The sequence below is a fragment of the Sinocyclocheilus rhinocerous genome, unplaced genomic scaffold (genome assembly GCF_001515625.1).
Source record: "Sinocyclocheilus rhinocerous isolate Xijiao unplaced genomic scaffold, SAMN03320098_v1.1 scaffold124, whole genome shotgun sequence".
In the NCBI taxonomy this organism is placed as follows: Eukaryota; Metazoa; Chordata; class Actinopteri; order Cypriniformes; family Cyprinidae; genus Sinocyclocheilus; species Sinocyclocheilus rhinocerous.
This window is the reverse complement of record NW_015659962.1, coordinates 14,072-26,253: the sequence shown is the minus strand read 5'-3', so window position 1 is coordinate 26,253 and position 12,182 is coordinate 14,072. Positions and strand designations below refer to the sequence as shown.

General features: G+C 39.4%; 2 protein-coding genes across 2 annotated transcripts in view; one reads left to right on the top strand and one right to left on the bottom strand.

Annotated features, from left to right (window-relative positions):
• The window catches only part of LOC107724715 (junction-mediating and -regulatory protein), a 16,582-nt gene extending 13,656 nt beyond the window's left edge, over positions 1-2,926 (top strand). Inside the window, exons 7-9 of the mRNA XM_016533736.1 lie at positions 1,060-1,143; positions 1,218-1,304; positions 2,326-2,926. Of these exons, the coding sequence (XP_016389222.1) occupies positions 1,060-1,143; positions 1,218-1,304; positions 2,326-2,904 (750 nt within the window). The 3' untranslated portion in view covers positions 2,905-2,926. The remainder of the gene's footprint in view (positions 1-1,059; positions 1,144-1,217; positions 1,305-2,325) is intronic.
• Positions 2,927-6,893: 3,967 nt separating this feature from the next.
• LOC107724706 (homer scaffold protein 1) overlaps positions 6,894-12,182 on the bottom strand; it is a 17,298-nt gene continuing 12,009 nt past the window's right edge. Inside the window, exons 8-11 of the mRNA XM_016533722.1 lie at positions 11,627-11,639; positions 11,420-11,560; positions 11,254-11,334; positions 6,894-7,904 (exon numbers count right to left, since the gene is read on the bottom strand). Of these exons, the coding sequence (XP_016389208.1) occupies positions 7,710-7,904; positions 11,254-11,334; positions 11,420-11,560; positions 11,627-11,639 (430 nt within the window). The 3' untranslated portion in view covers positions 6,894-7,709. The remainder of the gene's footprint in view (positions 7,905-11,253; positions 11,335-11,419; positions 11,561-11,626; positions 11,640-12,182) is intronic.

The window sequence follows — 12,182 nt, the reverse complement described above, 5'->3', positions numbered from 1 at the left end:
GTACTACGAGCTCCAGCTGCAGCTCTACGAGACCCAGTTCGAGATCCTGAAGTACGAGGAGCTGCTGCTGACGGCGCAGCTGCAGAGTCTGCGCAGACAGATGAGCGGTGAGCGTCTGCACCCCTGCGTCCTCCGTTCAGCCGTTTCAGCCGTCATCTGTGTGTGTGTGTTTGCAGAGAGGCAGGAGGAGGGGGTTTACTACGAGAGTCCTGATCCGACGACCCCTCGACCCCTCTGACCCCTCCCAGAGACGACGTGGCCAAACTCCAGCAGAGGACCAGACAGCTGGAGGCCCGCAGAGGACGCATCACCGCCAAGAAAGCCTACCTCAAACACAAGAAGGTACCAGAGGGAGAAACATCAGTGTCATGTAGCGGTCAACCGATGTATTTGCCGATATTTGCCATTTTTTAATTATCGGCATCGGCTAATAACTTTTTTCTGTTTGGCCGATATTTAGCATTTTTTAATTATCGGCATCGGCTAATAACTTTTTTCTGTTTGGCCGATATTTAAAAATTTTTAATTATCGGCATCGGCTAATAAATTTTTTCTGTTTGGCCGATATTTAAAAAATTTTAATTATCGGCATCGGCTAATAACTTTTTTCTGTTTGGCCGATATTTAGCATTTTTTAATTATCGGCATCGGCTAATAACTTTTTTCTGTTTGGCCGATATTTAGCATTTTTTAATTATCGGCATCGGCTACAAAAAATTTTCTGTTTGGCCGATATTTAGCATTTTTTAATTATCGGTATCGGCTAATGACTTTTTTCTGTTTGGCCGATATTTAGCATTTTTTAATTATCGGCATCGGCTAATAACTTTTTTTTGTCTGGCCGATATTTAGCATTTTTTAATTATCGGCATCGGCTAATAACTTTTTTTTGTCTGGCCAATATTTGTCATTTTTTATTTATCGCTGTCTTTTACTTTTTTCTGTTTGGCCGATATTTGTCATTTTTTAATTATCGTTATCTGATGAGTGGGGCTTTTATCCGTCTTTATTAGTTTACGGTCTCTGTTTAACAGTCGTGGCGTCTGGTTTTGTTCTCAGGAAATCTGCATCATCAATCACACGCAGAAGCTGCAGCAGCGGCAGGGCGGCCCGGACTGCGTTTCCCAGCAAGCTTTGCTGCAGGTGCGACTCAACAGAGCATTACATTCCCCGTAATGATGAATCACATGTTGATGACACATGATGTGTATCTGCAGGATGAAGAGGAGGAAGAGGAGCAGCGGCTGTCCAGAGTGAGTCAGGAGAGACAGAGGACACTGGACCGACTGCGCAGCTTCAGACAGGTCTGACTCTCAGCATCTGAAAACACACATCACAGCATCACATTCACACAGCACTGCCTCTAGAGACCCTCTGTACTGACACCAGTCCTCATTTGTTGTGAATACAGTCGCTTCACTACATCTGGTTTTAGTTGACTAAAATTATTCAAAATCTTTTTTTTTTTCATTGAAATAAAGCTGAAATATTAAATTGCTCACCTTCAAACCAAACTTTCAAAATTCGTTTTTGTTAAGCAAAATGAAACTGAAATAAAATGAAAATATAAATATTAGAAGAAAAACTTTAACTTAAAAAAAACTTAATAATAATTAGAAATGTTGCCTTGGCCACTAAGTAAAATAAAGTAAGTTGAAATACTAAAATGACTACAATAAATAATAATGACTAAAGAAAATAATGACTAAAATTTATGAAAATAAAGCTAAACAGAAATATAAAAAAAACTAATAAAAATGACAAAAGCACTTAAAATGGAAATAAATCTAAAATGAAATTATAAATATTAGATGAAAGACTTAAAAACCTAAACAAAAATTAGAAATAAAAATAATAGCTAATAAAAGATGCAAATAAAATTGAAAAAGAATAAAAGCACATAAAATAGTTTTTGTTACTTGAAATTAAGCTGAAACAAAAATGCAAATGAAAAACTTCAACTTATTTAATTTCGGTTGGCAAGACAACATTTCTAATTTTCCTTTAAATTAAATGACTAAACTTACTAAAATAAAAATATCTACATAGAATAGAATAAAAATGACAAAGGCACATAATAATGACTAAACTTTAAACTGACATTAAAAAAGTGAAGCTATAAAAAAAAAAAGCTTAATAGGTCCCATAAAAAGTAATAAGTAAAAGTAACAATAAAAAATACTAAGATAACACAGCTACTGCTTATTGTGTAGATATGTACTTCTGTTCAAAACAGTGTGATAACACAACATCTCCAGCAGATTAAAATCATTAGTGAATGCAGAGCGCCGCGGCTGTGTGCTGATTGGTCTGCTGTTTCCGCAGCGCTACCCGGGTCAGGTGACTCTGAAGTCCACTCGTCTGCGTCTGGCGTCCTCCAGGAAGAGAGCGGGCGCCGGGCCGGAGCAGACGCAGACGCAGGCCGCTAGCGTGCAGACGGATGACGCTCCGGCTGCGCTGGAACATTCGGCGGGAGTCCCAGAGCTGCGCCGGCCCGAGAGCTTCCTGTCGCTGCCTCCGATGGGCGGAGCCGTGGCCGAAGCCCCGCCCCCTGACGCGCACGCATCACTTCCTCCCTCCAGAGAGCTGCTGCTGCTGGACTCGCCCATCTCCCTTCCTCTTCCTCCTCCTCCACCTCCTCCTCCTCCTCCTCCTCCTCCTCCCTCTCTGGAGGAGACGCCCGCGGGTGACCCGCCTCAGACCGCCAGCCCTGTTCGCTCTCCCCTCGGACCGTTCACCGCGCGCTTCTTCGACAGCAGTCAGCTGCTCAACGCCAGGAAGAAGCTGAGGAAGACGGCGTCGCTCGAGTCCAGCCAGTGGAGCAGAGGTGAGACGGACACAGGCACAGGGTTTGTGATGTCTAGGGTTGGGAATCGAAAACTGATTCCAGAATCAGATACTTAAGGTCAGGAATCGGATACTTGTTGTCAAATTAAAATTTCGATTCCGCCTATCGATTCAAACACCAACGTGATTCTGTTCCTAGATTACAATGATTGGTCTGTTTCATTCCTCAAGCTTTGACGTGTCGATCAATGTTGTGATCACGTGGTTCGTCCGTGCAGCGAATGATCACATCAGTGTGATCTGAACATTTAAATCTGCGTTCACGCTGCTGCTGGCCTGAAGAGAGCAGCTTCAGTCTCTTCAGACACACAGTATCATTATTTCTGTTACAAACATTCAAATCACAGAAGTACTGGAATAAAAGTTTATAGTTCAGATATTAACTCGCGATTAAAATAGAGTAAATCACCTTTTGAAAGTAATTTGACACTTTATCGGTTACATTGTTACGCCAGTAGGTGGCGAAAAGGGGCTGTTAAAATGTATCTGTCTTTGAATCATACAAGAGATTCGTTCAAGAACACTGATTCATCCAGTAATGAATCAAGTGAGTCATTCAATCATTCATTCATACATTACATGTGATTTTGTTTAGTTGTCTAATGTTTTTTCTTCAGAATCATGAGAGAACCACAACTTCCATTGGGGGAGAAAAAAGAAAAAAACTCAATTTATCCAGAATCATAGTGTGTGTGTGTGTTTACCTCACCGCAGATCACTGAAACACTGGCCGCTCTGAGTGTTTATTCCACTTACTACTCATTCATTTACTTATTCTCTTCTTTTTGTCGTTGCGTATGTTAGCAGGAGGCGATACGAGACTTCCCCAGTCATGTTCTCCTGACACACGATCTGATCCATCAGCCAAACCAACTAACACCAAAAAAACATTGTTATTAAATAAACATCAAAACTAAAATAACTATCAAATATTACAAACAAAACTGAAACTAAAAGTTTAAATCACTAAGAACTAAAACTGAAATAAAGCTGAAATAAAAAGAAATTAAACCTAAATAGTAGAATAACATTTAATAAAAAGGATAAAAGCACATAGCAAAATTACTCAAATTAAACTAAAAAAATTAAAATATAAAAACTAAAAATTACTAAAATTAAAATAGAAACCGAAAATATAAAAATAAAAGCAAGTTCAAAATAAAAACTATATATATATACACACACCATAAATTACATGTGATTTTGTTTAGTTGGCTAATGTTTTTTCTTCAGAATCATGAGAGATCCACAACTTCAATTGGGGAAAAAAAAGAAAGAAAAAAAACCTCAATTTATCCAGAATCATGCAGTTCTATTTTGCACACAAACAGCTCTTAAACAGTTTTTATGTAGCCTGTTGGTTTTTGTTCATGGTATTCAGCTCCCAATAAATGGTTTGTAAAAAAAAGAGACGCAGGATAAATGTTTGATATCATTGTTTAATCACATTGGAATCGAAAAGCAGAATTGGAATTGATCAAATTCAAACGATACCCAACCCTAGTGATGTGGTGCGGTCTCTCACGAGTGTTGTGTTTCCAGATGATGCATACATCTCAATTTCACAAATTGACCCTTATGACCCTTATGTTCTAAGATCATTTTGCTGACGTTCTAATTAAATGATGAAAATGTTACATCTGAATGTTGAAAACATCCAGGTTTATTCATTATGAATTTATCACTGTTCAGACATGTTTATTCTTGGTTGTGCGAACATTAAAGGAACATTCCATTTGAGCATTCTGCAAACATTATAGGAACGTTACGCTTGAATATTCTCTGAACTGAGAAACTGAGATGTTTCAGGAATGAGTTCCACGAGCGACGTAATAAATACTGTTTTTGAGAACATTATTAAAGACCAGATAAGTGAAGCAACATTCTAATAACGTTAACGACACAGAAGCACTCTGAAGTGAGTCAGAGCAAAGCAGCATCAGCAGACAATCATTAACACATGATCAATCACACTGGAAGCAGTTCAGGAGGACATGACATGTTGCTCATTATCGTCTTGATTTGGAGGCGTTTCTCCAGGTTTTATCTGAATGAACATGACATGTTTTCATCACGTGTACTGTATTTAGCTTTTGATATTATTTGTTTGAATCATATTCATTGTTCTGTATGTTCTATGCATTATGTGGCCAATCAAACCCGTTCCACTGAAACACTACAGCCGCTCGCTCGCTCCACACGTGCAATATTATATTAGAAACTGAAAACAGACCTTCTGATGTATAATAAAGCGCAGATCCATCGCATGTTTGCCCACAGGACACCTGTATTTATTGAGTTCAACTAAATATTTAAATATGTAAAGCAATATCATAAAATGTACAATGATTTTTTTTTGTTGTTGTTGAAACTCCAGTTTGCTTTTACTCTGCTTTTCCGAACATTGTACTCCTAATAGATATTTTACATTTGCATTTTGCCTCCTTACATAAATAAAGTTTCAATAGAAATCCCTCTTTTTATTGTGTTCTTCATCTGATTCGATTGAGCTGCACTGACACTGTCTGACCACTGGGCGGCACCAGCTGACCAGCATCGTCATGACAACAGCCAAAGGCGGGGCTACGGGCACCAGTGGGCGTGTCTGAGTCTACGTCACAATCGGCTCTTCACGAATATACATGCAGAAATATTTCAATCAAATAATATTCTGGAACGTGATATTAAACCAAATATGCGGCATTCTCTTAGGCTCTGATAAAAAGCCTCACTAAGACCGCATGTAAGTGATTGAATGTTACTACTTAAGCAAAAAGTCACTGCAAAAGCAACTTTTTAAGGAGATTTAAAAGCTTTATTTCTATTGGATATTATTTACACTGTAACAAAGGTTTTTGTCTTTGCTTACACTGCAAAAGATGATTTTCTTACTGTTTTTGTTTTCCAATACAAATACATAAACACTACTGAATCAAGAAGCAAAATGACATATTCTGTCTTGTTTTCTGGAGGGAAATATCTGCCACTGGGTCAGAAAAACAAGCATTTCAAAGGGAAAACAATATTTTTCTTACGCTTCTAGCAGATATTTTTCTCTCATTTTAAGTAAAAAAATTTTTTTTAGAATTTTCTTTTTCAGAAAATGACTTTCTTTTCAAAGTAAATGTCTTCTGATTTAAGAATGTTTAGATATTTTTTCTTTTTTTTTTTTTGTAATATTTCTAATACGGACATACTGTAACAAAGGTTTTTGTCTTTGCTTACACTGCAAAAGATGATTTTCTTACTGTTTTTGTTTTCCAATACAAATACATAAACACTACTGAATCAAGAAGCAAAATGACATATTCTGTCTTGTTTTCTGGAGGGAAATATCTGCCACTGGGTCAGAAAAACAAGCATTTCAAAGGGAAAACAATATTTTTCTTACGCTTCTAGCAGATATTTTTCTCTCATTTTAAGTTAAAAAAAAATTTTTAGAATTTTTTTTTTCAGAAAATGACTTTCTTTTCAAAGTAAATGTCTTCTGATTTAAGAATGTTTAGATATTTTTACTTTTTTTTTTTTTTGCAATATTTCTAATACGGACATAAACTGGATTTAGTATCTAATAATTAGTCAATTTTCTGCCATCATTTACTCACCTCATGTGGTTCTGTGTGACTTCATTCTGTTGAACACAAAAGCAGATGTTTAGATGAATGTTCAAGCTGCTCTTAGGATGCAGAAAGGATACAAACGATCATCGCACCAATAGAGTTTCATTAGAGTTGTCCATGAGATCTGAGCTCCTTCTGAAGTCACGTGATGAAAAGCCTCGGGTGAACACGTCATCTCATATTCCACCCCAAAACCAAAACAAATAAATACATATACTGAATCATGAAGACGTCCAGACACAGTAACAACAGTGACGTGTACAGCACAGACGTCTCGCATCACAGTCATGAGAACAAAAACTAATCTTCATGCACTGCATCAATTCCTGGTTTTGAGGTGAAATATGATTTTCTCCACAGGAGTACAAACATCTGTCAGGGTTCAAACATTCATAAAGAGAAAAACAACACCGCTGACATTGATTTTTCCTCTTTAATTTTACTATAAACTCAGAATTACAATTGTGTTTGAGTGTGTGGTATAATCAATATTCTCAATTATTATTCAAAGGTTTCTGAGCCTCAAAGTGTCACATCGGCTCATAAATCCAACATGATAAAGCCGTCCAGTGTGTCAAAAACGAGCACATCTATCTGCCGCGAGCCCTTGAAGATCTTCAGAAGCACAAGATCACTCAACTTCATCTGTACAACAGCTTTGGCAAAGAGAAACACTCGGCTGAAATCTGATCACATTGTTTCACTTTTAAATACTTCAATAGTTCAAAAATATTGCCAGTTTATCTCACATTTAAAAAACACATATCCACATGGGAAAGGATAAAAAACAAGAAAAATGCAAACAAACATACTTGAAATAACTACTTAATGCAGCCACTGTGATTAGAATATATAGATATAATTTTTTTTTTTTTACAATAAATAACCAGAAATCATACAGTAGGAAGTAAACCGGAAACAACAAACCCCAAGAACAAAATTATTCACCTCAATCCCGTTTGTGTTTAAAAAGTGTTTGGAAAGGAAGGACGCTTCCAGACGAAAAATCCCTGATAGTGTCCGTTTCTCTCTCGTATTGCTCAGATTTCAGTGGAAGAGCAGCAGATGATGCACGAGCGATCTAGCGGCCGGATCGCATCTTCAGCTCGCCACGCTTTTATAGAAAGCACCGCAAGAGTCAGAAAGCACAGCAAGGTTTCTGTTTCTGCAGCGCAGTCTGTGCACGGTGGATGAGAGTGGAGAGGGAGATCAGTGTCTGGAAACATGAGCGTGTGCGTGTCTCTAGCTGCTGTCGCTCTCCATCAGCTTGGCCAGACTGTCTCGTAGCTCGCTCAGCTCAAAGATCTTTCCGTCCAGCAGCTCCAGCAGCGAGCGCAGACTCCTCCTGAAGCTCTCGCTCTCCAGCTGGCTGTTCTCCAGACGCTGCTCCAGATCCAGCAGCTGCGACTCCAGCTCCGCGCTCCTCAGCTCCGTCTCCTGATGGAGGCAAACACCGAGGGATTAACTCACTGCTGCTGCTGTCAGGTGAGTAACATGTTACAGCTAATTCATTACATCATGTACTGATTCATTCATCTAATTAACATGTTACAGCTAATCATGTGATGATTAATTCATCTAATTAATCACACATCAGTCAGATTCAGAGAAATTACTCCCAAAAGATCATTTAATTTCATTATTGTGTTAAATGAGAAAAGCATTGAATAGGCACTGCAAAAAGTAGCTTTAGAAATAAACAATAATAAATGGGTATTAATGTTTTTTTTTTACAAATATTAAAATCTAAAATTTGAAAAATGAAATGATACTCTAAAATCCCCAGTAGGAGTTAATGAGTGAGTCGTTCATTCAACTGATTCGTTCAAACAGCTGATTCATTCGTAAACGAAGCACATGGCTGTCCTTATGAACGAGTCACTGAATCACAGGCTCGCTCGATTCATCCAAACGACTGATTCATTCAGAAAAGAAGCACATGACTGTCTTTATGAACGAGTCACTGAATCACTGGCTCGCTCGATTCATCCAAACGACTGATTCATTCAGAAACTAAGCACATGACTGTCTTTATGAACGAGTCACTGAATCACTGGCTCGCTCGATTCATCCAAACGACTGATTCATTCAGAAACGAAGCACATGACTGTCTTTATGAACGAGTCACTGAATCACTGGCTCGCTCGATTCATCCAAACGACTGATTCATTCAGAAACGAAGCACATGACTGTCTTTATGAACGAGTAACTGAATCACTTGCTCGCTTGATTCATCCAAACGACTGATTCATTCAGAAACGAAGCACATGACTGTCTTTATGAACGAGTCACTGAATCACTGGCTCGCTCGATTCATCCAAACGACTGATTCATTCAGAAACGAAGCACATGACTGTCTTTATGAACGAGTCACTGAATCACTGGCTCGCTCGATTCATCCAAACGACTGATTCATTCAGAAACGAAGCACATGACTGTCTTTATGAACGAGTCACTGAATCACTGGCTCGCTCGATTCATCCAAACGACTGATTCATTCAGAAACGAAGCACATGACTGTCTTTATGAACGAGTCACTGAATCACTGGCTCGCTCGATTCATCCAAACGACTGATTCATTCAGAAACGAAGCACATGACTGTCTTTATGAACGAGTCACTGAATCACTGGCTCGCTCGATTCATCCAAACGACTGATTCATTCAGAAACGAAGCACATGACTGTCTTTATGAACGAGTCACTGAATCACTGGCTCGCTCGATTCATCCAAACGACTGATTCATTCAGAAACGAAGCACATGACTGTCTTTATGAACGAGTCACTGAATCACTGGCTCGCTCGATTCATCCAAACGACTGATTCATTCAGAAACGAAGCACATGACTGTCTTTATGAACGAGTCACTGAATCACTGGCTCGCTCGATTCATCCAAACGACTGATTCATTCAGAAACGAAGCACATGACTGTCTTTATGAACGAGTCACTGAATCACTGGCTCGCTCGATTCATCCAAACGACTGATTCATTCAGAAACGAAGCACATGACTGTCTTTATGAACGAGTCACTGAATCACTGGCTCGCTCGATTCATCCAAACGACTGATTCATTCAGAAACGAAGCACATGACTGTCTTTATGAACGAGTCACTGAATCACTGGCTCGCTCGATTCATCCAAACGACTGATTCATTCAGAAACGAAGCACATGACTGTCTTTATGAACGAGTCACTGAATCACTGGCTCGCTCGATTCATCCAAACGACTGATTCATTCAGAAACGAAGCACATGACTGTCTTTATGAACGAGTCACTGAATCACTGGCTCGCTCGATTCATCCAAACGACTGATTCATTCAGAAACGAAGCACATGACTGTCTTTATGAACGAGTCACTGAATCACTGGCTCGCTCGATTCATCCAAACGACTGATTCATTCAGAAACGAAGCACATGACTGTCTTTATGAACGAGTCACTGAATCACTGGCTCGCTCGATTCATCCAAACGACTGATTCATTCAGAAACGAAGCACATGACTGTCTTTATGAACGAGTCACTGAATCACTGGCTCGCTCGATTCATCCAAACGACTGATTCATTCAGAAACGAAGCACATGACTGTCTTTATGAACGAGTCACTGAATCACTGGCTCGCTCGATTCATCCAAACGACTGATTCATTCAGAAACGAAGCACATGACTGTCTTTATGAACGAGTCACTGAATCACTGGCTCGCTCGATTCATCCAAACGACTGATTCATTCAGAAACGAAGCACATGACTGTCTTTATGAACGAGTCACTGAATCACTGGCTCGCTCGATTCATCCAAACGACTGATTCATTCAGAAACGAAGCACATGACTGTCTTTATGAACGAGTCACTGAATCACTGGCTCGCTCGATTCATCCAAACGACTGATTCATTCAGAAACGAAGCACATGACTGTCTTTATGAACGAGTCACTGAATCACTGGCTCGCTCGATTCATCCAAACGACTGATTCATTCAGAAACGAAGCACATGACTGTCTTTATGAACGAGTCACTGAATCACTGGCTCGCTCGATTCATCCAAACGACTGATTCATTCAGAAACGAAGCACATGACTGTCTTTATGAACGAGTCACTGAATCACTGGCTCGCTCGATTCATCCAAACGACTGATTCATTCAGAAACGAAGCACATGACTGTCTTTATGAACGAGTCACTGAATCACTGTATAAACGAGTCACTGAATCACGGGCTCCCTCGATTCATCCAAACGACTGATTCATTCAGAAACGAAGCACATGACTGTCTTTATGAACGAGTCACTGAATCACTGGCTCGCTCGATTCATCCAAACGACTGATTCATTCAGAAACGAAGCACATGACTGTCTTTATGAACAAGTCACTGAATCATTGGCTCACTCAATTTGTTTAAAACCATGGATTCATTCAGTAACGAATCACTGCTATGTGCTGATGCTCAACAGATCTGCTGTGGCTCTGATTGGAACTATTTCCATTAGTGAAATTGAGCAAAACAGATGATATTGTGTCTAAATCACTATATTAACTTCTTGTTTATGTTCCTGTCGTATAAAATCAATATCACGTTTGCATTTGTGCAGATATTGGGGAGAAACAGCACTCTTGCTGGTGTGATCCTGCTATACTATATCATACGCTGTAAATATAAGAGGCTCATATAATTTTAGGCTGATATCACTGCATTCATCACGCAGTCAGTCAGTCAGTCGTCCTGCATCATGATCATCAGACGCTGCATCAGTGTGAGCTGACAGACAGGACCGGAATGAGTGCATGTTCACCTGTAGTTTCTGAGTGAGCGACTCTTTCTGTGTTTGCAGCTGGCTGGCTTCCTCCACTTCCTGTTTCAGATTCTCCAGTTCCTGTGGGGAACAGACAGACATGACTGCATGTTTTGAGTGTGAAGCAGTGGATGGGTGGTTTGCAGTGATGGTGTGGTGCTCAGACCTCCTCTCTGGCCTTCAGCTCGGCCTCCAGCTCTTCTATGGTCTGGTTCAGCTCTGTTTTCTGTGTTTTGACGCCAGCGGTTTGTCCGCTCACACACTCCAGCTCCGTGACCTGAAACACACACAGAGTCACGAAGAGCCGCTGGTTCACTCAGAATCAGACAGACTGAACTCGCTCCATATTTCATCATTATAAATCTCAGCATGCAGCAGCATTATATCTGAAAGGATCATACAGAGAAACATTCTACTGAAACTTTGATGGAAATTAAAAGAATAGTTCACCCAAAAAAGAAAATGGGCTTTTCTCTTCACAATTTGGACTGGAGTGGTGTGGATTATTGTGATGTTTTATCAGCTGTTTGGACCAGGGTTATTATAGCAAACTAAAACTAAAACCAAAAAATATATATATATTTTGTTACTTGAAATAAAATGTATTTTAATTAATTTTATTTTTATTTTCATTTAGTTTAACTTGATACACTAAAATAAACTAAAACTGAAATCGAAAACAATAAAAACTACATATGCATATTAAAAAAAGAATAAAACCAATAAAAAAATGACACACTCACTCACACACACACACACACTCACTCACTCACACACACTCTCTCTCTCTCACACACACACACTCACTCACACACACTCTCTCTCTCACACACACACTCACATACACGCACACACAGACACACTCACACACACACACTCACTCACTCACGCACTCACTCACACACACACTCACTCACTCACTCACTCAC